A 27,655-nucleotide genomic window follows, 5' to 3' on the forward strand; every position below is an offset into this window, starting at 1 on the left:
TCCAGAGTCAGATGGGATCTAGTAGCTGTCGAGATAACCAACCCCGGGTTGAGCCATTTTAATATCTCACACGGTGACTGGAGCAACTGTTATTACGAGGGAAGCGGCAGTGGTGAGAGCCCCCTCTGAAGGTGTGGCCAGCAGCTGTATTTGTGGCGATAATGGCAGAGGCAAAGCGAAGCAGCAGTGTAATATCAGACCGTTCTCCAGGTCTGCCAGCAGATTTAGATGAGGAGCGGCAGTTCAGGAGTGCTGCTGGAGAGGATTAGAGGCGAGAGGTGTAGAAAATGGGAAGTTGCTGCTCAGCAATCGCATTGTTCACTTTCCATATTTATCTTGGGATATTCCTGGCTCAGGGTGGATCTCTGCCGAGATTAGAGTGAGAGACGATTCTTGTGCTGCAACAGAAACGGCTTAAGTCTCTGAATCTAAATCAAACCCTTGATATGGCCCCGCCCTTGTCTTCCCTCCCCACAGTAAGGCAGGTGATGCGAGCATGATGTTGGGTATCAAGGTTGAGCCCTTGATTTATGCCCCATTTGTTTGTTATGGACAGATTGGATTTTTGCGCATTATGTGTGTATTTGTTGAAGAAGATTCGTCTTTATGCCTGGAGCGAAGCTGTGTGGGACCTGAGCACATGTTTAGGGCATATGGACCTTCTATTTGGCAGGAAAACTGGGATGTCACACCAAGTTGCCATATCCTCTCACTTATTTGTCTTGAATGTTGGCACAATTAATGCTTTGCTGGGGGATCCTGCGTTGGGTTTTAAGCCCAGCTGAGGCTGGCTGGCCTGGGTTCTCTCCAGATGTTTAAGGGTTTCTACTTGAGCTCCTTCCTCGTTGCCAGTGGGCTCTCCTTTCACAAAGAAGCCTCACGCTGGCCTTGATCACAGAGCAGGAAGCGTTACCATGGCACCACTTTGACACACAGGTGTTTCTCATTCAAGCCCAGGGCGAGCTGTTACAACCGGAGCCAAATTGCCTTCAGTTTTCGGCTCGACTGCGCGTATGCATGCGCGCACGTGTATGTTTGTCTTCCCCCGAGCGAGCCCACATGCGTCACTGTATGTAGCCCTAAGTCCGTTCAAAATTGCAGACAAGTGCCGATCCCTTTGTCTGGCAAGTCTTTGCGTGCGTGCACAGCGGCTCGCTCTCCAAGCTGTTGTGCAAGACCAGCCTCACTGAAAATGTGACAAGTCTTTTCTTTACTGAGCGCAACTAATGCTATTTGCGGAGCATCACCGTAGAAGCACAATACGGTCCCCGCAGTATCCTCGCCACTGCGCTGTAACTAATGCATGTGTGACAAAGCGGACCATCAATCCCCAAGAATGTTTCAGGAGATTTTCATTGTTCTGGCGAGTATGTCCGTTTTCAAGTGTCATGGAGCCGACATGTGACACCCGTGTTCAGAGACACCCCTCCGTGTCTCGCTGCTGCCTCTGATGAAGAGACTTCAGTCCTCACTGAAGGATGATCGAGCACACTGCACAAACCAAAGTCTTCGTAAGCTGTCTCACATACTGCTGCTCTCACAAGTGGCTCTACTATTATTGCGGGTAATAGCAATCTCCTTGTCTGCGGTAAACATGCTTCATGCATTACCAATGAAAATCAAACATTTGTATTCACGTTAAAGGGCAAGTAGAGTCGGAACACAAGCAGAACTCCCACTCTCTCCCTCTTTTCGCTGATGCACCTCTTATCCACATATTCTCATTCAGTCCAGAGAGCTGCTGTCTTCTCTGGTTGCTCTGTCTAACCCCCTCCATCTCTCAGTCTGTTCATCCCAACATTACCATGCTGTCTCAGTTGGCAGTCTGTCTATCGTGGGCTAATTCCCTCCTCCCTCCGCCATATTTGAGCCACTCTCCTGCCCGTTATAACCTCCAAACACGCTCTTAAATTCTAATTCGAATTAGTTTTTATTGGAACAATAAAGGATTTCTCACATTGCCAAGAAAGAAACGTAAGTAACATATGTAATGGAATAGTAATAAATAAATTTGCAATAATAAAAGGCAGCAGAGCAGCCAATAAAAACATTCAGTGGAGACAAGGAGATAAGCAAACTGACATATGTAGTATGTAAGCACATTTTCACAGTATATCTCTTTGTATTCACCTTCTGTTTGTCTCCCGGGGTCTTTCTGTCCGTCCTTTTGTGTGTCCGCCCGTCTGTCTGAGCAACAGTCAACCCCCTGGCACAACCCACAGTGCATTCAAATTCTGCGCGACACTCCCTCCAGCAACACGAGCGCGTGGGCCAAGTTGCTGTGATTTACATCGGCCCACAATCAGGACTCAATTTTACTGAGGCTGTTATTGCACCGTAAAAGGGGGCTTTCAATCACCTGCCTGCTGTTGTTCGATAAAGGTGGGCATGTAAATAGAGGAAGTGAGGCTGCGTAGGACCTGAATCTCCCAGGTGGAACATGGCAGCGGCGCCGAGGTGCTGTGCCTGATGCAGAGAGAGGCAGCCGTCCCCACTCCACCTCTAGAGTGTCTCGCACCACTGCTGCCTCGGCCCTCTCCCGCTGATGAAAAATAGATGTGTGTGTGTGTGTGTGTGTGTCATTTGGCACTTTGAGACTCTGGCTCTAATCAGAAGGAATGCTTCCACCCAGCATGAGTGCGCACACACTCAAACATGTACACCCACACCCATTAAATCAGTGAAGCATGCGCACATGCACACACTTGTACACATCGTGCGCATACACAATGCTCGCTCCCAAGCTCTAGAAGTAAGCACCGAGTAAGACAACAGACACACACATGCCCCCACCCCCAGAGAAGCTCTCCGCCATTGCTGTGCCAGGGAGCAGAGCTGAGCTCCACCTGCCCGGGTATTACCATTAATTCCATTGCACAAGCCTGACTGGATCCCCATCCGGCAAAGCCCTCAGCTCGGCTCAGGCAGGCTGGAGACTGGCGAATCGACAGTGGGGGCAGTTCACACACCGTTCTCCCCATTCTGCCACTATCCTATTCTCTCTGATGTGGCGGCGATGAGGAACCATGCCCCTTGAAGCCCATTTATGCAGAGATATTTGGAATGCTGCTGCTCAGCTTCTTTCCAAGATAAGCACTGCTGCTAATGGCTGATCCGCAAGGGCATCGTTTGAGCCTTTTCTAAAGATGGGAGAGCCAGACCTTCTGTTACTGGCACACACATACATATATATATATATATATATATATATATATATATATATATATATATATATATATATATATATATATATGTGTGTGTGTGTGTGTGTGTGTGTGTGTGTCTTTATTCTTGAGTGGCACAACATAATTGGCAAGTCAAAAACATGAAAAAACACACTGCTTTAGAAAAATCTGAAGAGTTGAAGAAGAGAGGAGATTCATTCATTCAGGCTTTTTCCTTACGCGGTGCCACAGCAGGTTGGAGGGTGTTTTGGGCCACATGCGCCTCTGCAGTGTGCTTATTGGTGTGCCGTCATCGACCCTTCAGCGGCTTTGTACAGTATAACATCAGCTTTTGAGGCTCGCATCAAGGACAGCAGGCTTCCCTGACAGACTAAAGGGTTTGTCTTCATTCACTCGAGGAGCAAACAGCTATCTGTGAGTCTTTGGGATGACAGCACCTCTGCAGCTTTCTCCTCTCATCTAGATCCAGGCCAGCTGTAGGGGGCTTTGGCTAATAGCCTTGTAGGCTTCTCACCGTGCCTTCCCTTTTATTTTACCCAGCCCAGCGTCTCTCCCCATCTCTCTTTATTCTCTATCCTCATACACACTGCTCTCCGTCTGCCCTGTTGCCAACATCACGTTTAACGCACAAACACACCAGCCGGGGAGCAAGAAGTCACCTTCACACAAAGGTCATTCCTCCCATTACGTTCACTCCGGCGATGTCAAGATTCATAGTCAAAGGCACCCACTCTCACACACATCTCTTTTTCATGTAATGCCATACTCAGATTTCTTTTATATACATAAGATACACCTCAGTTACCCTCGCAAATGTCAAGTGTTGTGGAGAACACGGCCGACTGTGACACACTCCATCTATAAGGTGCTCTTTTCCTGCCCGTTCCATCAGGCCTGATGATGTGCAGGCTCTGAAAGTCCACCGGCTTAAAATAGCAACAGCTATGCAACAGCTTTTTTTCCCCTTTGCAGTCTTCCTTGTCTCCCACTGTCTTCTGTGAGTGCAAAATAGAAAATTTGTTACTGTGTGTTCCTTAATTTCAGCCTTTTTTCGCCCTCCAAAGCTTACTTTCAGAATGCTGTCAGTGACTTGTACAACAGCACACGCTGCTGTATAATTCGGTGTAATTACGCTGCCTGTTTTCGCGAGTGAGTTAAACTAAATGCATTTCTCGAACGTGAACATGGCCAGTAATGGACTTGTCATGAGTGAAGCGTGAAGCTGGGCCTGACAAGAGCACTACAGTAGGTTGCATGTCATGTCCTGCCACATCAGGACATTGTCACCCCCACCCCACCCTCCCACCGCCGACCACGAGCCTCACTGATAGCCGCTGACAGGCACCATGTTTCACCAAGTGTTGACACAGTGAATGCCACGACACTTATCTCCGCTCGCCTTTGTCCTGCCCCGCTCCGGAGTGTCACGGCCGCGTCCGGAGGCGCTTAACGTCAAATATACTGTACGCGTGACTGACTGTTTTCAATGGAGTGAGAGGCAAAGGACAAAAAGGTGGCAGCACAAGGGAAGTTTCGGGAGGTGAGATAGAGGAGGAAGGAACGAGTGCTCCCAGCCCTCCTGGTGGGTTTCAGTTTCAGCGGCAACACTTAGGGGCTCGGCTCAGGCCTGAGCTTGCCTCCCACTGACACTCCAATCAGTCCAAAGCCACTGTGATGCTCCTGTGAAAGGTTGTGCTCCTCAGCCCCTGCAAAAAATCACGCCCTGGGATGTGTTTGTGGGTGTGAATGTCCCGAGCCTTTCTTTTTGGCAAACGAGGAGAGAACTGAAGACCTTTGATTGGATTATTCACTCATTGGTAATATTTTGTTTATTTTCAGCTCTTTGTTGATCGTATGATCCTTGCTGGGGGTGAGTGCCACCAAATAGCTGCATGATCCCACATGTGCGACTGAGAGAAATATGTGAGAAAGCGGTGTGTCGCATAAATTATGTTTCTCCACAGCTCACTCTTCATCGCACATCAGCTTTCATCAGATTTTTTTTCATCAACAAAACATGATTTTATTTGTCTTTTTTCCCCCAACTCGTTGTGCATGTTGAGTTTTCCTTGCAAATATAAGAGTCTGTGCATTAATGAACCTATCTCTGTTTCTTTTCTAGCACAGAGCTACTGTGCTGCATTCTGATGCTGTGTTATGTGTGTTGATGTAATGATGTGTTTGCCTCGGAGAAGTAGTGAATCAGGACGTGGCTTTTCGAGGTAGCCACTTAGTCACCTGTCACCTGTTTCGCCAGATTAGGCCATCCGCAGCAGCCGATAAAGCTCTGATCTGATTGGTTAAGCAGAGCTGCTCACCTCATTTCCTCCACGTCGTGCTCAGGCTCAGCCGTGGATGGATCTAGACAGGATCATTATTCCTCTCTGTAAAGCAAAGGTCCCAATTGGGATCTGTTGCATGTATATATTTGCCTCTGACACAAATCACAGTGTCAGTGAGAACTGTATATCACATCTGTGTGACACCTCCCACATCAGATCAAGTCAATAAATAGATTAGAACAAGTGGAGCTTCAGTGTCTTGTATCGCTCTCCCAAAGGGATTTAACTGTTGTCATGGAGACCCGATGTGAATCAACAAAAGAGGTGACTGATAACATTGACATGACTAATCTCTTTTTCTTATTTCTGCCCCCTGTTCCTTCTTCCTCTCTGCCATTCTCTTTGTATCTGTGGCCCATTTGTTTGAGTAGCTCTTGTAGGTTTTGCTGTTTTCTCTCCCCTCTCCCCTCCCCTCTCCCCTCTCTTACTGTACCTCTCATGCTTCCTCACCCCATGCATCCCCTCCTCCTCTTGTCTAAGATAAGTGTGTGCATAGAGAAGTGTCAGCTATAAATCACATTTCACTGTGTAGCCTTCTCAGATACCAGCAAGATAAAGAAAGCCATAAATAAGGCCACATCATATACAAGTTATTGCTTTGCTTTTAAACCTAACGGGGCCATGAATAACCAAGGGAATAATGAAAAAAAACCTGTGAATCAAGGCTGAGTTCTGCTATAGGGGTTGCAGAAAAACCGTGTCCCTACAAAATGCATTTAAGTAGTTGTCCTTGGTGTTGAGCATGCTAATGTGATGGGGTGCATTACGACGAGCGGTGCCTGCAGATGGATGCAGATTGGGCTGTGCAGGATGTGGTCTGCGATTAGCTGTTCTTCGGGATTTTGAATTTTGGCTCTCAGTCACCATAGCAACCAGAATACAATACCACCCTTTTAAAATCTGAGCCCATTGCTTCCCCCTTTTTTCTTTTTCCTTTCTTGCTTTTTTTACATCTTTATTCCCGTCTTTTTTTTATTTTCTTCCTTTCTTTCTGTCTTTCTATCTTCCTTCCTTCCGGTCTCTCTCTCTCTCTCCCTCCCTCCCTTACTCTCTGCCCTCCCACCCCCTCTCATTCTCACCACTCTCAGGGCTTTGGTGGGGGGTGGAGGCGAGGAGTTGGACAGAGATGGAGGGAAGGCGGGAGAGAAACAGGGAGAGACAGGGGAGAGTCTGTGAGTGAAAGCGATACAAAGTGAGGGAGGGGAAGGCGAGGAGCTACACAGAACGCGGGGGGAGCAGGAGTGAAAATGAGAGAGAGTTTCTTGTCTTGTCTCCCAGCTCTAGCTAGCCAGCCAGTAATTCAGGCTATTCCTCAGACAGAGCCTTTTTTCTTCCCTCTACCTCTGGATGTGCTTTATCTGGCTGGAGTGTCGCTCCAGCTGGGTATCAAGCCCCGATTCGGGAATAGAATAAACAACATTTTACCAAAACTGAAGCGCAAATTTAACTGCCTGCAATGCCGAGCAAGGCCGTGCAAATAAATTGTTGCACGGAGATAGGCCTGCGTGAAAAGGAGGCACATGGTTGCATTGTTTAATTAGCCGATGCCTTTTCCCTATCACTGTCAAGCCAGATTAGCCTTCTCCCTGGTTAGGAGATGTGTCAGAGTACCTCTCTCTTTATTCTCCCTAATGGCTTCCTGCGTGTCTATATTGGGAAGTGGGTCTGCCTCCTGGAAGGCAACACAAAACCAAATACAGCCCTAATAGTTCAGGTTTATTGGATAAATATTTTGTATGGTAAACGATAAGACGTGTTTTCAGCCGAGATGGCCTATTACCGTAATAGAGTTGAACTCAACTTAATGAGTGGGAATTAATTTGTTTCTCATAGAGCAGATACGATAGAGTATTGCCTCCGTTTCCATTAGCAGGCCAGCAGACTGTGTCCTTACAGCTGGTATCTGAGAGGTGACCGTCAGCTTGTCTGTTTGTGGCCACCATGTGCTGTATCTGCTGTATCTGAATCTGAGCTGACCCTTAATCGGAGTGGGCGGACGACAATGTGAATGTGTTAATGATGGCCGCTCTTGCAGACATACGAGATACTGGGGCCAAGCCTGTGATGGTCTACATCCACGGAGGATCCTACATGGAGGGGACGGGCAACATGATCGATGGGAGCGTCCTGGCCAGCTACGGAAATGTCATCGTTATCACTCTCAACTACCGCGTCGGAGTCCTCGGTAAGCATCTTTCTCTTCTTTCTCTTCTTTCTCTCGCTCTCTTTTTTTTTTTTTTTTACTTCATCTCCTCCTTCAAGGACGTTTTCTGGGCCATCTTTGTAGGGCAGCTAGGTGTAATGAGCACCGCTGATTGCCACATACACTCCAAATAAGGCCCAGGGAAAAGCACAGCTCTGTAAACACGCACACTGGTTCCCGTGATTCTTGTTGATGTGGTGCTCGTGTATCAGAATCACAGTAATTGAGTGTGCTGAATGTGGGTTTGTTGTTGTGACTGGGGTTTAGAATAAATTAAGAAATTATTGTAATGAGCTTGAAAAAAAAATGATGAGATGGGCGTGATGCTGGAGAGATAGAGGCGAAGAGTCTGTCAGAGCGAACGAGGGCTTCTCTCTGAGTTGTGGTTGGTTGCAGATTGACTCACACAGCTGAATCCTCTTTCAGACACTTGTGTGTGCGTGTGTGTGTGTGAGTGTGAGTGAGAGAGAGAGTGTGGAGAGGCAGAGAGAGGAGAGAGAGAGCAAAGGAGAGGGAGAGAGAGCTCCATGGAAACAGCTGCAGCAACACAAAATGGAGTTTGTTAGCACACTACCCGAGCTTTGTACCTTTTCCATCCATCTCTCTGACACAGCTGATTTCCCTCCACGCACATTTTTTACATTTAGAGTGGTTGTGTGCCGGCTACAAACACTTTGAATATAAAATCAAATTTCCATGTTGCTGTTTGCATTTTTGAGAATATGGCCTCAGTTTTGAACTTTTGTTGGCTGCTGTTAACAGAAAAGATGCGGCCGGTGTTGTTCTATATGTGTCCTGAGGTCAGCAAATCCCATGAGAGCACCAAAACCAACAATTCCTAAATCTGTCTCTCAATACTTTCAGCATTTCTGAGCAATTTCCTAGAACAGATGGATGCTTAAGTTTTTAGCAAATGTTACTCAAAGGGAACGTATTTAACGTGTAAGAGAATGAAAGTGATGTTTCTCCTTTCAAAACGTGCACAGCTGTGCTTCGGTGCACATGTGCAGTGCTGGTGAACATTCACAGCAGCAGGGTAGTGCACACAGCACTGACTCAGACAAACAATCTGAATCTCGTGACTAGACGTGGCTTTGTTTTAGCAGGCTTTAAAAGGCAGAAAGGTTGGGGACCGCTAAGCTACATCCACATCCACGTGCACACGCTTGTTAGTATTATACTGGCTTTTTGTGGCTTTTGTTGGCAGCAAAGAAAAATATAGAACATCAGCAGCCTCATCCTTAAAGGGGCGGTATGTCTCACCTTGCTGCTCAGAGAGCTCCACATGTCAAGAGCAGGAGGGTGACTGAGGAGCGGTGCTGCTTTATCCTCCAGGACACGGAGATGACTGGTGTGGCTGAATCACACAGGCACAACTACATTCATCCCGAGACTCTCTTTTTGATGGAGATGAGAGCGATACGGCCTATCGATTTTGTCATCAGGATCGCCCGCCTTGCATGCGCCGTGTTTTCCTCTGTCATATTTGTGGAGTATCATTTTGAGCGTTGTAATCAGCCTTCAGGGTGGTAAGGTGGCTGGAGCGCTGGCTGCGCACGCCGCCTCCTGCGTCTGCCGCTGGTTTAAGGCTGAGCACATAGGCCTAATACAGATTCATGATCATATTTCTTTCATGGCACTTCAATTATGAGTCAGATGTTTCTCCTCTCGCTGCCACATTTCGCTAAATGTCATTCTACATGCATGCACACATGCCCCGCAATACCACATACGAGAGTACTCTGAGCGCGTGCACGCTCGCACGGGCACGCAGCGAGCGCAGGCAGTGAGACACAAGCAGCGGCAGCCTACACATACAGATGCGGCCTGCCCACATGCACAAACACACACGCACACACACATTACACAAAGCAGCTCTCTTGGTGAGCTCCCCAGCAGCCATACTGAGAAATGAGCAGAGAAGAAGTGATGCATGTAGTTGAGCGATAATGTCCATCGCTGTAGCATGGCCTGATAATCTCCCCGTGGTGCGGCTTTAAACTGTTATTACAGACACACTCATATAAACCGAATAAAACCGAGGCCAGAGAGAAATCAGAGCATGATGGGCCAATTAACACTAAGCTGTCTGAAGATTCTCAGTCATAAAGTGTGAATTGCAGTACTCAGAACATGAGAAATCGTAATTACATGTCTCCATTTTATTTTTGTTTGCAGTCTTTACTATTGAAAATGGGTGCAGCCACCAGTTTCAGCGTTAATCTAGTCTAGACAGCCTTAAGTGGAGTAGATTTGCTGTTTATACTGGACACTGTACTTTAGCCCCTGCACACACAGCTGAAAGCCACACACTCGCAGTCTAGCATGGCTTCATCTAACAGCTGAACGAGGGCAAATACTCCAATTTTTACTTCTTCTGTGGCTTCAAGGAGCAGGACTCCCAACATTTCAATCCTGAAAAAAGCAAAAACAAACAATCAGCGATTTAGATTCTGCGCACGGCGAAGCGGTTTCATGTCGAACTGCAGAATAAATAAATAAATAAACAAATATTAATGAAAAAAATGAAAGCTCTTTTAATTAGGCTGCTTAAAGGGATGAGGGAATAATGGAGGCAGGGAGAATTAGACAAGATAATGAGTTTAAAGTGAAAGCAGACAAGGCAACTCAAACTCCGCTTTCTGACACTAATATAGCTCTCCCACCGTCCCTGTGCAATCTGAACATGGCATTAATAATGCAGTAAACACCTTTGAAATACACACAACAATCTGCATATTTAACTCCTTTCACAGAAATAATAGACCTAAACTATTAGGCAACAACAGCGCTCACAGACAAATCTGTACTGAAGGCATTCCTAATGTGGTGACTGAAAAACATTTTCTCCAGCAAATTTCAACAAATTGGACAGCGCCGAACTTTGGTAAATGTCAGCGATGGATGTTTTACTTTTCTGCTGCATTAATTTCATTTTCGTTACGCTATTTGTGTAGTCTCCAGGTTTTCAGCGTCTCCCAGCTGTTGAAAGTCGGCGCACCGTGTGTTTATGAAATATAGATTTTTGCATTTGTGTGGTGTTTTCCAAAAGACAGGCCACGGTGGATTTGGTCTGTACTTCAGCGTGGTTTTCAAATCTGTGCATGGCGGCTGCAGATTGTACGGCGAAGACACGAAGTGAGAATACACTCGCGGAGTGAAGGAAGAGGAATGAGACCGAGGGGAGAGAGAGAGAGAGAGAGAGAGGAGAAATACTGTAGGAAGGAGAGGTAACACGGAGGAGAGTTGTACAAATTCTCTTCGGAGACTCTGATGTGTCAAGTCGCTGCCACTCCTGTTCCAATTAGAGAGGAGTCCACTAAGTTTCCAGTGCTGTTCTATCATCCCCCTGCAGCTCTCAGCCCTACGCTGCTGTAATGGTAATTATTGCTTCAAAGGGTGGACCACAATTCTCCTGAGGCCCCATTTGGAAACTTTCACATCTCAACCTTTCACTGTTTAGATGAATGAGAATTCATATCAGATTTAATCTTTAATTACGTATTGACCCACCGCGGTATGATTATCACCAGATGAGATGTGGAGAATAGATCCTCACGCCGTCCAGACTGTCTTGCGAGGACTCGTCTCACTGTGCTCTGGTCAGCGACCTGAAGAGTAGAGTTTGTTTAGCAAAGAGAAGCAGTGTTCGGATTTCTGCTCATTGATCTCTCTCTTTCTCTGTGTGTGTGTGTGTGGGACACACACATTGTGTGTGTATCTCAAAGTTAGTGACGTGTCTCCTCGCATGCACGTGGACTGATGTGTGAGTGTGTGCGGTCTGTGCGTGTGACTGGTTGCCGCGCCTCTCTAATGATGTGTAATGAGTCCCAGTCAGAGGGGAGTATCTTGTATCACTGCTCTTTACAAATATAATTACTCACTGGCTCTCCAGAGCATGTCAATTTCCCAGTCCATTGAGGGGGGGGGACTTAATTACTAGTTTCCAAATGCATTAAAAATTAACAAAGGCTGCCTCTCTTGCCAAAACCCAAGGTGAGACTCTAAAAAGCTGCTCTGAAAAGGAGAATGGTCAAGTACAGTGTGTACTCGTGGAGTTTTCACCTCTGACAGGGTTTATTTGTGACCTTTGATGTCTATCTCCCATATCTCTCTGATCGCAGTCATTTTATGGGGCCGCCGTGGACCGTCTCCTCAGTCCACCCAAGTTATTCAGGCCTGCGAAAGAATAGTTTTAGATCCAATCAAAATAACCTCAACCTACTGTATGAGCACGTGTGAAAGCGGCTGCGATTTAACATTCATCTGCTCGGCCGCCAGAGTTATTCTGCGAGTGGTGAGTGACTCTGCGCCGCTTTCTGCTATGCTCCTCTCCTCCAGTCAAGACGGCGACTGCTGCTAATTCAGCCAGGGATTTGGGGAGTGGGGGATATTTGTGGCTGCGTGTGAACAATATTGCAGAGCAACAGGTCGTCCATCACACAAGTTTGTAGAGTTGTTTGTCAGCGGCGTGGCACCGCTGAACTTCCCGACCCAGGCGCCGCACTCCGCCGAATGTTGGTGAAGTCGTAATGCAGGTCGTCTGGGATGTCATCTGCTTCCTGTCTCAGCTCTAAAATCATTTGCACTTGTTATTTCAAGTGTCTTATACGTGGATAAAGTCCAGATTCCACTTAATATACTTCCATTTACACTGACACAGATATGCGCCTCTCCTTTGGCCAGATCACAAATCTGATTGCAGTCCACCCTGGTTTTCCCGGGCCACAGGCAAATCAGGGTCAGCCTCCTCCAGTCCAGAGGCAGGTGGAAATGCACCTGAAGCTGTAGTTACGAAGACGAGCAGTTAGCAATAACAGCCAGATAGCTAACAGCTACAAACATGGACATATGGAGGAGTCTATTTATGAGCCACTAACGAGACAAACGTTTTACTGTGTTCACAGGCCGTCAAAAATCAATGCACTGTCACCCACACAGATCATTTAACGGTCAAACTGATCAGGGATCAGATAAAGCCTATAATAGGCTCTTCTGTATGATCATCAGCGGTGGAAGACGTATTAAAGATCTTTTAGTAGTAAAAGTGGCGACGCTGCAGTTTTAAAATGTTCTGTTGCTCTATCCCGTTCCTCCGTGATTTTATTACATCCTTGTGCCGCTTTTATGAAATGATGAGTGTGAAAATAACTTTTTTTTTTTTTTTTTTTTACTACAAGTTCATGTGCAGGATATAATCCGTCTGGGTGCGTCTCATTTGTCACATCGGATGTCTGGGATCACAAAAATCACCCCGTGAGTTACCACGGAATAAAATTCGACATGACAACCTCCTGTGTGGCGAGGGTGAATCGACTTAAAATAAAGAGCCTCCCTCAGTAAGCGTTCCCAGTCTCAGTCATTTCGGTTATCATCTGATATATGAGCTTGGCGCCGAGCAGAGGAATTCTCAAACAGTAGGTGGAAGAAAAAGCGAAGGCAGAGTGAGTTCTCTTTGTCTTCTATTATCAGGAGGGGAGCTGAGATGGATATTTACTTGTTTTCATTGCCATTTGGATGAATTCATCCAAATTAAGCAGAGAACAAAAACATTTATTCATCCTATTAATGTCAGGGAGTGAGGGATTGAAGTAATGGCTTTCATGCTCCAGTCTGCAGCAGCTTGTTGATGCTGCTCTCCTACAAATCACTGCCAGGAAATTAACTCTTAAGCCACTCTCGCCAGACACACTGCAACAGATGTCTGGCTCTGCAAGACGGGGCAGAGATGGGGCCTATTGTTGCTCGGTGCTCTGCTTGTCACCATCCCCAAGAAGATGTTTCCTTTCTACCTTAAAACTCTTGAAAAGTATTGATTAAAGCTGAAGGGGAATAATGCTGACTAGGGCTGAGCCCCCTAGAAATAATGGAGCCGTTGATGTCAAACAGCACTTAACGCAGCGGGGCCCAGAATCTTCCTCATGAATGATGATTTTTTAAATATAGCACCGCTCAAACGGTTAAAGGTTCTGTGTTATTAACTTTTCATGAAATTGCTTTTGATTATGTTGTTTCTGACAAAGCGCAGTGTGTTTTCGAACCATTATTTTTGTATTTCCTCATTAAGTTTTCCGTTGCAGTCGCAGCTCTCTCCACCGCATCCAGAGTGCCTGTGTCATTTCGAATGCTGGAGACCTCCCTGACTGAAAGAATGCAGTCAGTTGTTGAGGGAGGGGAACCAATCAAGACTAATTGTGTTTCCGCGCACTTGTAGGAAAGTCCAAAACTGCATTGCATTCATGCAGTTTTTTTAAAATCCAGACAGAGATGAAACAGTGTCTATAGAATGACATTTTGAAACGTAATAGGCTAATAAAGTTAAAGCTATAATCCTTAATATTTTCATGAAATCATATCCTGTTTTTGATGCTATGCATGGTTGGTATTTTTTCAGCAATAACCATTCAATGTATTTACACTCCATAATTACCACGCTTGTATGGTAGTTCTCATTGTTAGTGGTGGGACCCACCAATCGAACGACTGACCCGCGCGAGATTCAAAGGAAACGCAGCACGCATGTAATGCAGTGTATTAATCCCATCGATGTCTGCCGGCTGTTCAACGTCCTGCAGTCATATCAGTATTACGTCACCGCTAATGCAAACCCGACGTCTCCCACAGCCGCCGCCTCACATAAAAAGCAGCTAATTGGCAACATGCGCGGTGGCACGTTTGTGTAGCAGGCGCAGAAAATGCAGTGTCTTTGTCACCGAGATTAGCGCTGACAGCAACGTGCAAAGCCAGATGGGGGTTTTTTTGATCGGGGATCAGCTTTAAATACAGTCAGGTAACATGACGATCTGCATATTGGACGGTGTGGGTTTATTTTCCCCCAAATAATTACCATCTGATCATTTTGAGCTCACAGCTGTGGAGAATTCATTTGGTCTCACCGGCTACATCTGCTAAAAACAAATCACAGTTACTCAATTAGCGAGTGAAATATGGACGTAGCAGAATTTAAGAGGCTATCAGGTAACTTCTTTTTTTCACCTTCGGTGGCTTAGAAACAAGTATTTGGGCTGATTTTGTGGATACTCAGCCCAGCTCCTCTGCCACAATGCTGAAGTAAGTTTGACGTTTTTTTGCCATCCTTACCTCAAACTTAATTTACCCAGGGCTGGTATATGAAATAGATGTTTTGAGGAACTGTTTCTTTAAGCCTAATCACCTGCAATCATCATAGCAGCGTTGTGTAAAGATGTTCTACACTGAATGAACAACAAATTTCCCCTCACTGTTGTGGCTCCGGCTGAGTTTGCTGATGTATTTTTAATGAGAACTTGTCCTTCTTTTTCATCTTACAACAAATGGAAACAGGAACAAAGCTCATTATATTTCATCAGCGTGACATTTCAGAAATCTGACATTAAGAAATCAATTTCTGCGGTACAGTAGTGCTTTTTTGCCATTCAAAAGCTTTGCTGTAGCACTGCCCTCAGATGAAAACATCTTTAGATGATCGCAGTACTTTCACCATAACAGTAGCTATGCATAACAAAGACATCAAAGAGCAAACTCGGCAATTGCTTTCATCTGGTCAAGGGGTCCTCTGCAGCGTCTCATGTAAAAATGGAGCACTTCACCCAAAGATGGCAATATGAAGTGCACAGATGGAACAGCGGTTCACTGGAGGAAAATGTCAACCTCGTGTCAGTGTTTGTAGTTGAAATGCCTTATTGATGGATGTTTGACCTTTTCTGTTAGCGATGGAAGATGCGCTCCTTATGAAGCTTTCATTTGCATCCGAAACACTCGTAAACATTATTCCTTTTCAGTCTAGTGGCACACTAAAATTAGAGTTTTGCGGCCAGAGATTTGAGTGGCTCCTCAAAGACAGAACACTAATATTTACAGAGCAGCTATCTCACTCGCACTAACATGGCATGGCTGAGCAACAAGAGATGGCATTTTCATTCCCACCCAAGCACAATCTGACCCAATACTGATTCGGGGGTAGAGCTGCAGGTATGCCACTCGCTGCCAAAGCTTTTTTTTTTTTTCGTATTTTCAAGTGCTCCTTAAAGTGAGTGTATTTGAGTGTGAGCCTCAAATGAAGCACCCAATAGGCAATTCATAATGCGATGCATGCGCAGTGGCAGGTGTTGCCAGTGCAGTGATTAAACTATTCTTTCACCTTTGGTTTTTGTGGCAGAGGTTATTAACTTGCACAAATAGACGTTTCAGAGTTTTGTGGGAATCTCCGGCTGGCCTTCGCCTCTGCTTTCAGAGCCAGATGCCCTTTTAATAGCCACACCAGTAAATCCAAAATATATTCACACCAGCAGGGGCTTTTGTGTGACCCGCTATACTAAGTCGTGTTTGGACTGGTTTATTGTCCGGCAATTGCAAAATGACCTTGGTTTCTCAAGGATATAAATTGAAGGTCCCCTCAACCTTTAATGTGTCATTGCATAGCAATTGGTGGGTTCTGAGGCCCCCTGGCTCACACTACACTACATAAATACTGAAGTAAAATTTCTGAACATATATCTGTAAAGTTCTAGACATTAATAAAACCGTAAATGGATCAGACTGTGCAGCAAATCCTTAGCAATACCTAAGTAAAGTACATTGAAGGGCACAAAAATGCCTTATAAAGAACAATGCTGGCTGGGTAATGGGAACTGCAAATTACTGTTTTGTTTCTCTGCTGAGATATTGACACAGGGACCGAAAATCAATTAAGTGAAAGCAGTACATACCATTGTATGAAGCCTTTGAACAAATATCACTCTGTCAGAAGTTTGCACAGGCAAGATACTATATATTGTATACCCAAAGGTGAATATTTGTATTTCTGAGACTTTTTATAACTTTAGTCTATTCCCAACTCATATTGGGCTTCTTGTTTATGCCGCCTGAAAGATCTATCTGTGGTGATTCATTGCTTGAACGCTTTGTTTTGCTTTACTCTCTGCTCTAGGAGGGAGTATGGGGCTCCTAATGGCAGCACAGCTTTTCTTCTTAGTGCATTTGTCCTTGAGGGATTTTTAAAATCACAACCAAAAAACACACAGGCGCTTCTTCTTCCTTAGGGCAAAATACATACAGGTAACAGCCTTATCGAACGGAAGCCAGCATGTACACCTTCCAGATGAGCCCAGTACAGAATCTTTGATCACTCGGAGAAGGGGGAAGAAGCGTGTGAATCTAAAACTCCCTCCTTTTCTTTCTTTTTTTTACTCCTTCTCAGCATCATTGTGAAGGGTGGGAAGGGGAAGGATTAGAGCCAGAGGAAGGACGGGGGTTAAGATTTGTCCATCATCAGGTGATGTGTGTAAGAAGATATATATTGGCCAGGCAGGTAGAGGTACTTGCTTCTTGTCTTGTAGAGGCATTAATCATAGCGGCGGCCAGGCCTAACCACCAAGGTCAGCAGTCCTCACATGTGTGGGAGGCACTCTCCACAGCTGCCACCACGAAGCGCTGCTGCTGCTGCTGCTGCTGCTGCTGCTGCAGAGGGGCTAACAGAGGCGGGAGGCAGGAGTCTGAAGAGGGTGAGGAGCAGGGCGTTGAATTGACAAGGTGAAAGGAGGAGGAGGAGGAGAAGAACGGGGAGGAGAATGAGGTTGGATTAGTGACGACCCCGGGGGGTGTGGTCGGTAAAGAGTGGCACTCGAGGTGGTAGTGAAGGAAATTGCTAAGCAAAGGTAGGTGGACATTTCGGCATAATGGATTGAAGTGGGCAGCACAGCTGGAGGGGAGAGGGAGCAAAATAACAGCGTGTGATGCACCAGTACAGTGGGTGGACCTGCACCAATCAGAGGGAGTGAGGTTGGGAGGGGCACCGTGTGGTCACAGTGCTTTTAATCACACCTCTCGAGTAGGAGTTTGGTATTATTAAAACAGGACGGAGGTGAGAATTATGCCCGTTCGGGGAGAATCGTGACTGCTTGGAGCTTTGAGAAAGATAAAGGTGTTAATTTAGCAAAATACAGAGCCAGATATCCAGTGTAGTGCTTATACTTATAACAAAGTATCCACAGAAGGCCGATTGTAAGCAAATTGGTGGCAATATATCCATGACAGGTTATATTATACATCAAGCTAGTACCAGCTTTCTCCTTTGAGAGCTAATTTTATAGGGTCATATGTGGTTTTGAATGTGTCGTAACCCCATGGAGGTCTATCAAAAGTGTGGGAGGGCATTTCCACTGAGCCACTGTGAACAAAATATAGTCATTTTCTGCTGCGGTGTGAAACAGAGGTGCAATATATCCTTATAGTCTGTAGTGAACGGAGCAGTGGCTGCAGTCCAACATAGACCAACTTCATCTCCCTCACTATTTAGGAGCCTTGATTGGTATAAAATTGATCCAAGTGGGATTTTCCACCAACTCTCTTGCCCATCCAGTCTTTTCAACCCCATGAAGGAGGAGATACTCTGGAGGGACATGTAGAGAATTAGAACACACTGGAAGGGCTTTGTTGTAGTAAGCCAGCGTACAGCTAATTCTGCGGGCACTACCTTTGCCTGACTGCCTTCTGCTTATATAACTTTTTCAGTCATTTCAGGTGACTCTGGCTGTCTGTACGCATCATTACGTGAGCCTGATTAGTTGTTTTTTTATTGTGGATTGCGGATAGAAACACGGAATCTGGCTTCACAATTAATTCTAACACAAACATGACAAAATGGATTATATGTCAGTGCAAAACTGACCCATTTTAATAATAATAACAGTACAACCCTGAGTCTAAAACAGTTGGGACGCTGTGTGAAGCATAAATCAAACAGAATGTAATAACTTGCTAATCCTGTTTGACATATACTCAATTAAAAACAGTGCAAAGACAATATATTTACTGTTTCACCTCATCAGCTTCATTGATTTTTGTAAATATCTGCTTATTCTGAATTTGATGCAGCAACACATTTCAACATGTTGGGACAGGAGCAGCAAAAGACTGGGAAAGTTGTGGAACGCTCCAAAATCACCTGTTTGGATCATTCCACAGGTAAACGGGTTGATTGGTAACAGGTGACAGTATCATGATTGGGTCTGAAAGGAGCATCCTGGAAAGGCTCAGTGGCTCACAAGCAAGGATGGAGCGAGGTTCACCGCTTTGAGAACACATAATTGGATAAAGGGTGTTACTACATGGACTCCACCACAAGCTCATTGGTTCTGCTGATATTGAGCATCATGTGATTGTTGTTGCACCATGTGATGAAGCTCTCTATCAGGCCTCTGCACTCCTCTGTAACAGTGGTCTCCAAGTGAAGACGGTGTGTCTCTCACTGGAAATGATTCACTGGAATCATACATGTCAGTATAGTCCTTCAAAGTCTTCACTACACCTAATACATGAAGGTTGGATATTGGCCTACAGTTGGTGAGTGCATTAACACGCAACATTAAGTGCGTTTTCTTTAATAAGCCTTTTACAACAGCTTTTTTAAGCAACAGGGAAGATGCCTGACAATATAAAAGCATCTTCTGCCACATCAGTGGGCATTCAAAAGTTTTTTTTGTACAAGTCAGTTAACATATTGAGAGTTTAGTCAATTTAACATGCTGTATATTTTTAGACTGCTCAAGTGGACGCGAGTGCAGAGAAACACCAAATGCATAATTTCCAAACTAAACTAATCTAAACTTCAGACGAACTTTATGTTTCTTTTCTCTGCGCAAGCAAACACAAAGCAAGACAATGCACTGCCAGAATGGCCACAGACTAAAAAACTCTCCTAATGAGGCAGATCCGGCCGAAGTGGAGGGAGCCTGGCGCCCGTGTCTGCAGGACTCGGCAACGAGGATCTGGAACAACAAGGTATATGTAGTGAGCTTGGCAGGTGAGGCAGATAATGAAGCTGATCAGTCAAAGCAAGCTATTTAGCCAGTAGTGAGGGAACACCCAGGCAGCCCCAGATTCAGCACCCTGGACAGCGACCGTGACATTTGGAGATTTTTGTGTGAGTTATGATGACAGGAGACGGAGAGGATATGGAGAAAGAGTCTTGCATTTGGTGCTTTGAACTAGATTGAAGTTGTAAATGTGGAACAATTATGCATAAGAGCATTTATTTAAAAAACACTGCATCAGTGTCCATGGTTAAAACTTAGCAGAAATTCTTGACTTTGATAGGTTGATAGCAGCTCACAGCTACACGCACGAATCTCATTCTGACCTGAATTCAAAATGTCTCATCAGTGTATTGCTGAGGATTGATTTGTTCTGATTCTAATGTAAGCAAACAACAAGAAAGTTATGTATCAACAGCAGCCTGAAGGGGAGAAACGAAATTACATTATGAAAAAGCAGCTTGCAGAGGAGGAGTTCTTTGAATCTAACGATTCATTTTAAAATTGCATATTTACAGAGGAGGTATGACACAGTTTGCCTGTAAATAACCTCAAAATACGAAGGGTAACCAGTTAAAATGACATCATGCATAGGAACTCAGGTTCAACTAAGGAGGCTTTTTGCATGCACATGATCTGAGCGTGTGCATGTGCATGCGAGTGCATGCAGTCAAGACTTCCACTGTAATAAAATGGAAATTTGCCTAAATCAACTATTGATACTGCACACGTGTTGCACAGTTCTGCTTTTTTAGCTTGTATCCCTTAATTTGATTTGTTATGTTTATCAGAGGATTAGGTACGTTTTTCAACGCTTTGCTTCTCAAGCAAAAGCGCTTAAAGGGTTGTTCACAAATCCAACTTTTGTAAATCACAGCATCACAAGAACAGGCTGTGTGATGATGGGACATATTGAACCAGATATTCAATTTTAAATAAAATGCACAAAGCAATTTAAAATAGCAAGTTACAGATGTGTAATTCAATTTATGGAAAAAAAGAAGCACAGGGATGAAAAATCATTTAATTCAGAGCTAACGCTGCTGGATTCGGCTTTTTTTCTGTCTCTTACTGTCCATTCTGTACTGAATTTCAGAAACTGTGCTCAAGGTACCTAATCAACAGCAGGGCTTAATTGAGATTAGCCCAAAGAACAGAAAGAGGCTTTGTTCCTCGCAGGCAGAAAAGAAGTTCAAGGGATTCTTGTAAATATCACGCGAGACTGATGTGAGCGTCAGGTGCTGCCGAATGCCAGTTTTCTCATGAATAATAGCAGTGAAATGTGTTGATAAATCCTGAATGTCTTGTTGGAGTTGCGTTGCTTCAGGTGTTGGCTGACATTCTCTCTGTGGAGCTGCCAGTCAAGCCGCCGCCGGGCCTCTGGAGCGCCGTCTCTCTGTCTTTCCGTGATATTTTTCAATAGAACCGTCGCCGCGCTTGAATATCACGCTCCTCCTGTGCTGTGTGAGTGTAATACTGACAATCCACAACCTCACTAGCATATACTGTACCGAGATTCCTCCCCTCATATTTCGAGGTCTCATCTGTTCCTGTTTTGTTTACACAGATATGAGCCTTGCTGTGTTTCCCCATATCAAACTGTATTAGTTTCTGTCAGCGCTAACACAACATAGCAGGCTAATAAAAGCATCAGTGAAGTGCGCAGCACGTGGCAGCTGCTCTGGGAATGGCCGCTGCGGAGCAGCAGCTCTCATCTGGTTCTGAAGGATTGTGGGTCCCGCTCCCTTATATTGGCCAGGTGCCCATGTGAGTTGTGACCCCATGCCACTTGTCCTTTACACTCACTGGCTGCATGCTGGCAAGTTGACCTTTATCATTAACCCTGCTGCGTGCTTGTCATTTGAAGTCTTTATTATTCACGCTTCCCTTTGGGTATATTGTATACCGGGAGCAGGGATGCAGAGCTAGTTAGCACATTTACACTCAGCAATTATAGCACTTAGCTGCTGTTGAGAGAAACCGGCAAAGCGAATGTTCAAGAGCAGAGAAACATGAAATAGAAAAAATTCTGCCCGACTACAACCATCTCTCATGCATGCAGCAGCACAGGAAAACATGTTGCTTTACTGTATCTCACAGGAACACATATCCCTCTTTACCACGATGCACACCCACATGCATTGGCCTCAGCAAAATATTGTACCATGCTTTAAAAAGAATACAAAAGTGCAACCAGACCACACCATCAGCTGCACATTTTTATGTTATTGATTAGTCTCATGTCATCCCTATAGTCGCAGTTTCTTTAATACAGCAGCATTTGTTCCTATTTTTGACTTTGATGTTTAGAGCCCCAGCCAGACGTGAGGCACACACACACACACACACACACACACAGTGGCTGAGGCACTGCTGATATTCTTTGGACACTCGTCTTTATCCGCAGCAGTGCTAATCAGCAGCCATTCTAATTAAACTCCGTTTGCACTTGAAATGCTTTAAAACATGTTCAAACACTTCTGAACGACAACTGTTTGATAGGACACATTGCTGCTTCCGTCCTGCTCGCAGGTGATAAGAGCAGCCTGTGCAAAGAGGGACGGCACGGATGTATTTTAAAGTGCAGATTGTCTGTGTGTAATCAAACCAAGTCAATCCACGTCACACACCTTCCCTGTGATATTATTCATGAATGTTTTTACCCCGATCCCACATCCATTACATCTTTATCACAGCTATTTCCATTATCGTCCGGCTCTGCCACTTGCCTTCACTCAACCTCATTCTGCTGCGTGTCAAGTCAGCAGCCTCCCGCAAAAAGTAATCCGCTGCCTTTACTGATGGGCTGTGATACAGCTCTCATCTTTTCAGCGACGCAGCGACGGCTGCAGAATGTGGCAAACAGGCAGTTGACACCCCCACTCCTGTTTTGTCAACTATTCAATTTGAACACTCTCAAAATGAATCCTATCAAATTACATGATTATGTATCCAATTACAGTGTTTTTTGGTGCAGCTATCATCAATGCGTTTCCATTCGTAACGGAGGTGGAATGTCAACTTTGTACTTGGAGCCAAATGATACAGCTTAGTCGTGCATACTGTTTGCATGTGTACTTGTTTGTAGTCCAGTCAAAGCACTAACAGCCCTGCATATGATATTACATAAAAGTTAGCCAGAGGACAAATTACAAAATGCTTTCGCCTCGCAGAATTTTCCATCATTAACAAACAGAGCGGAGGAATGCTAGAATGCTATTTGGATTACAAATGGGAATTTTGCAAATGCATGCTTCCCCCCACCCCCTCAGCCCCCCCCTCCTTTACCCTGTCTGAATCAATTGAACAAACCGGCATGATATTTGATGGCCTGTGAGCTCCAATTATTAGAACAATATTATGGCTAGGGTAAGTCAGGGGCACTCCAGTGGAATTCCAATAGTGTTTGGAAGCTATTTGTATTGGTGTTAGTCCTTCAGGGGCTAGAGAAGGGCATACAGCTCAATAACTCAATTCTTAACAATTAGCCCCTGACATGTCCCCCAGAAAACAGATAGAGAGGACTCTAGTGAATCATATTTCCAAACTATAGAGATCGTTGTTTCAAAAGCTCAAACGGCATTGCAAAAGAAGTTGCAGCTCTGTTTTACAATCAGACGCTGCCCGCTGATAAGATCGTAGCTGATAAGTGCCTAATTCTTAATCTCTCAGCTGTTTAGGTGCCTTTTATTTTGCTGGCATCAGCAAGGATCTCGTCACCAGCAGCCGCTTCTCGCTGCAGACCGCCTGTTCTCCAGGGTCACTAATTATCAACAGCACACATGCGCCATTTGTAATGGCACAGACCTTATCACTCTCAATTATGAATGTATTATACTGTAATCAGAGGGGCTCTTGGTTCTGGGATCTGGCCTCGCCTAACTGGCCGTGTGCTCGCCTCTCTGCTCCCCTCCTCTGAGCACACGTCCTCAGCCGTGGACCCAGCAGAGAGTGACCTTGGACCGGGGCCGACCTTGCTGCATCACCGTGGCCTGATGTTATTAGATTGTCCAGGAAGGAGAGAGGTTGAAAAAGCATACGCAGCCCATCTGGCCTTCGTTTGGTCTTCGGTGCACTTTCAAGGGGATAGGGAGAACAAATAGAGCTGTCTGAGGGTGTTTGACTTCTTGTGTGCGTGGGTGCAAATGTGTGTTTGATGTTTTTGCACGTGTGCAGGCACTTGTGTCTGCGCAGCCACATAAAACATGACTCGGAGACGGGCACAGAGGTGGCATTTAGAGTTGTGTGCCCAAGGGAGAACTCCCATGCCTGAGGGGATCATACTCAGTCGGGCTCTCCTTTGGGTCCTGATGGGCCGTGCGCTGTGGTCTGATTGTAAAGAGGTCATAGCTTTGTGAAGGAAGCCCCAGAGGCCAGCTAGAACAATTAGAAATATGTGTTTCTGGGTCACTGGAGCACAGTTACAAGTCTGATAATACTATTCTATTTCCAGGCAGCGGAGGGTGAGGAAGTGGCTTTACTCTGGCTTTCATCTGATTGGTGATGTGATATCGCCGTGCAGGAAACACCGTGCGTGCTGCTTTGTTTGAACTGGTTTACACTTGCCACAGTACCATAGATTTTCAGGCTTTAACTTCGTACTGTATATTCTGATCTTGCTCTCTCAAAGTCAGTAGTCCTTAAATCAACAGCAAGCTGTGCTGCAAACACAGCAGTGACAATACAAATGCATGAGCAGTAACCCAGCTACAAGTAAGCTAAGCCTAATGCAAACATGGCCATCATTTCACATATGCACAGCGCGGCATGGACAAATGTAAGTAATATTTCCAGGAAAATAGACTTCAGGATTCCATAAATATTTGATGAAATCAAAAAAACAGGGTCTACAGAATGCACTCCACAAGAACACATGTGTAATTTAATTCATTCTCTCTACAGCTGTGAGCCTAATGCTTTCATTGGAAGTAAATTGCCACGGGCTATATAGCGCTCTCTGAGGCAGCATTTCTGGTGCTTAATATAGCAGTAAACAAGTTAACAATGCTTGACAGGGATTAAAATGGATATGGGTTCCTGAGTGGCAGAAATTCAATGACACAGATCATATTAACTGTTAAAAGTGTCAGACCATGTAAGTTGAATTCAGATTTTAAGTTGCGTGTCACTGTTGTTCCTGACTCATACGGGAACCGTGTAATTCTTTGACTTGAGACGTCGAGATCACCGGAGCTGGATTTATGAGGTTTCCGCCCGACGACGGAAATACGTGGAGGTTTTTCACCACATCTCTTTTTTCATGGGCAGGATGAGTCAAGCTGTGCCTGTGATCAGGGGATCCAGCTGTTATGTATGAGTGAGAATATGGAGCGATATGAATTATCATAAGTGGTATAAGGGCTGCATCAAAACAGATTATCTCCTGACTCAATAATTTTGCGGGGTTGTATCACACCAGTCTAACTTGATCATCCGCCCCCATCATTTTTGACATGAATTGTGTATCAATTACCTCCCCAGCTAGTGCAGGCTGGGTTCAGTACAGCCCAGTGCGATTCGGTGGCCTACTTCTGCCGTCTAAATGCATGCCCTCTCCGTAAGGTAACATTTTTCATGCAGGATTATAAAATGCTGACTTTGTGCTTTTATGCGCTGCATTTGCATTTTAATGTAAACCTCCATTTACATTTACTAACAACACCGCTGTGGTCAAAATGATAATGGTAAAACACACAACTGGGTGAGAATAAATGGTTTGAAGAGAAAAGGGGCTTCGAGGCTTTTAAGAACAGGGAAGTCCCATCTTTTTGAGATAGAAAGCTAACACATTTTTTCTGTGCAAACAAGCCAGGGTCCAGTGCCATTTGCTGGTGGCATCACTGCTCTAATGCCCATTTCTCCCCATGTTGTAAAAGGCTAAATTAGCCTCCTCTGGAGCCAATTTAGCTGAATTAAGGAGCTTAGAAAGGTCATACTTACATTTCATTTGAACCTAACAGACATTGCAATATGAGTACTTTTCTGTGTTTGCCTACATCACCAGCAGACACTTTCAAAGTTAATAAGACCAAATATTCAGTCATTATTCCTGATCCGTCATCATCCAGAAGCTTTACAGGTGGCTGGGGCAAAAAACCTCAGGTATCCAATATCTTTATGGCATTTTCCCAAATTAGGCCGCCAATCCACTGTATGTTTGGCCACTGAGCCACCTCGTTAAGTTAAATAATGAATGAATTGCACGGGTAATTATGAAAACTCTCACACTGCTCACAAGCGGGACTAATGCTTCTGCCGGTTTAATTAGAGCAGGAGGCTGCCACTCAAGGCTGCTCCCCATGCCAATCCTGAGGACAGAACCGTGGGCTCCCAGGCTGAGGGGGAGATAAGGCTGAGCTCAGAACGGTACAAACCTGCCACCACTGCACAGGCTGCTACAGGTAGCACGGCTGCAGGGTTTTCATCCACAGGTAGGGTTGTTACTGACAGTGAGCCACAACACACTCCACTTATCCCAGGCTTGAGACAGGAAGAGCAGTTAACCACCTGTCTCCCAACATGGGAGCTATTGCAACGTAGTTAACCTATCAAAGACAGGAGGAGAGTATTGTCATCAACATATGCCTTGATAGCACTGCAGAGAGAATTAAGCATTATCCATAGCACAGCCAGTTAGTGGACACTCAAGTGAAGGAATAGATGTGGTGTGGTAGAACGGGGGATGATTCGATCAACGCAATTGGCTTTATTTCTGTTCTGCACCTGCTAGCTGTTTGCTGCTGATGCTATCGTAGAGCCAGAGGGGCCACTGGAGCATTGACTGAAACAAGATGTCCTGCTAATAAGATTCAGAAACCTTCCTTCCATTAGGACATGTCTGTTTGCCTCCCATTATTGGCATTGTTGTTGGGTCAGTAATCCACCCTCGTAACCTCGAGGCAATCGGACTCTGAAGGATCCAGAGTTAACAGCAAAGTGTGTCAGCTTGGAGATTGCGAGCGGGGGGCCGCGAGACAGGCAGCGATGCCCGTTCGGGCTGCGGCCAGACTGAGGAGAGGTGACATTGGCCTTGACTACCCAGAAACACTGCAAAGCAATCTGTATAATGAGTGGTTTCCCCACTGACTGAGATGGCTTGTCATTCCATTCATACGTCGTGGCTCGATACATCCTTCCCGACTCTAGTCAGCCCTCTCAGGCCTGAGGCGAGAGGAGGAGGCAGTGGGGGTGACACAAACCCAGAGGGAGACGCAGTGTTCAAGGCAATGTACAGAACAAACCAAATAAACTATCACATTGATTCAGTTGCTTTGATAATAGTATTGCAATTACAGAGTAACCACGTTAACTAAAATATGAGAATTTACCATTTAAATCCTCGCATTAAGTTTTTTTTTTCTGAAATGCTAATGCAATTCCCTCAGCACATTTGGCAGAAATTGGTTACACTTATTTACGTCCTTGGTGTATAACAAATGTCTGCGCTCATGTTATTGTTTACACTGTGTCTGTTTGGAAAAGTACGAGCATGTGCCCTAGATAGGCCCATAGGCTGATGCAGCACGCAGCCGCCGCTCGACATATTGACTCATAAGCATCTGCCATCAAGAACAACAAAAGAAACTCAATTAGGGGAAGAGATCTGGTGGGGATACCATCAGAAATTAGGTGACTGACAAGCCCAGTAATCTAGAGCATATAGCATTTTTCATCTAATAACACTCAGAGATGTCCTTGAAAAATGGAGTATGTGGTGATGCTCAGCTGATAGAGAGAGAGGAGGGCGTAGCTGCCGGGGCGGGGGTCATGTGCGAGTACAGCGACAATTTCTTCCGACAATGTCCCGTCTTATTTTTGCTTCGTCAGCACGCTCTTTAAAGCGGGAATGTCGCATTTAATCAAATTACCTGCAAGAGCTGCTCCTTCTTTTATTCATTTATTGAGGCGGGGTGAGGGGAGTCGGGGTGGAGGGGGGGGGGGGGGGGGTGAAGGAGCACGGATGAGCTCCTTTGGGATGAGTGTGTCTTCTGAAACGTGAACCAGGGAGGGCTGAGCTAACAGGAGCTGACAGTGGCAACCGCCCCAGTGCTCGGCTGCGAGAGGACCAGTCGGCTTTTGCGCTCGAGCCTCGTTAGGGGAACAGCGAGAGGT

At 45.3% G+C, this 27,655-nt stretch overlaps 1 protein-coding gene across 7 annotated transcripts in view; it reads left to right on the forward strand.

The window, feature by feature from the left end:
• Window positions 1–27,655, forward strand: part of nlgn3a (neuroligin 3a) — an 89,223-nt gene that overhangs the window by 11,118 nt on the left and 50,450 nt on the right. For 6 of the 7 annotated variants that reach the window (XM_041943732.1, XM_041943733.1, XM_041943734.1 and 3 more), the window contains one exon: window positions 7,563–7,712. In XM_041943732.1, the coding sequence (XP_041799666.1) occupies window positions 7,563–7,712 (150 nt within the window). The remainder of the gene's footprint in view (window positions 1–7,562; window positions 7,713–27,655) is intronic. The other variant, XM_041943735.1, reaches the window with a different exon arrangement.

This window comes from Chelmon rostratus, chromosome 9 (assembly GCF_017976325.1).
Source record: "Chelmon rostratus isolate fCheRos1 chromosome 9, fCheRos1.pri, whole genome shotgun sequence".
Lineage (NCBI taxonomy): Eukaryota > Metazoa > Chordata > Actinopteri > Chaetodontiformes > Chaetodontidae > Chelmon > Chelmon rostratus.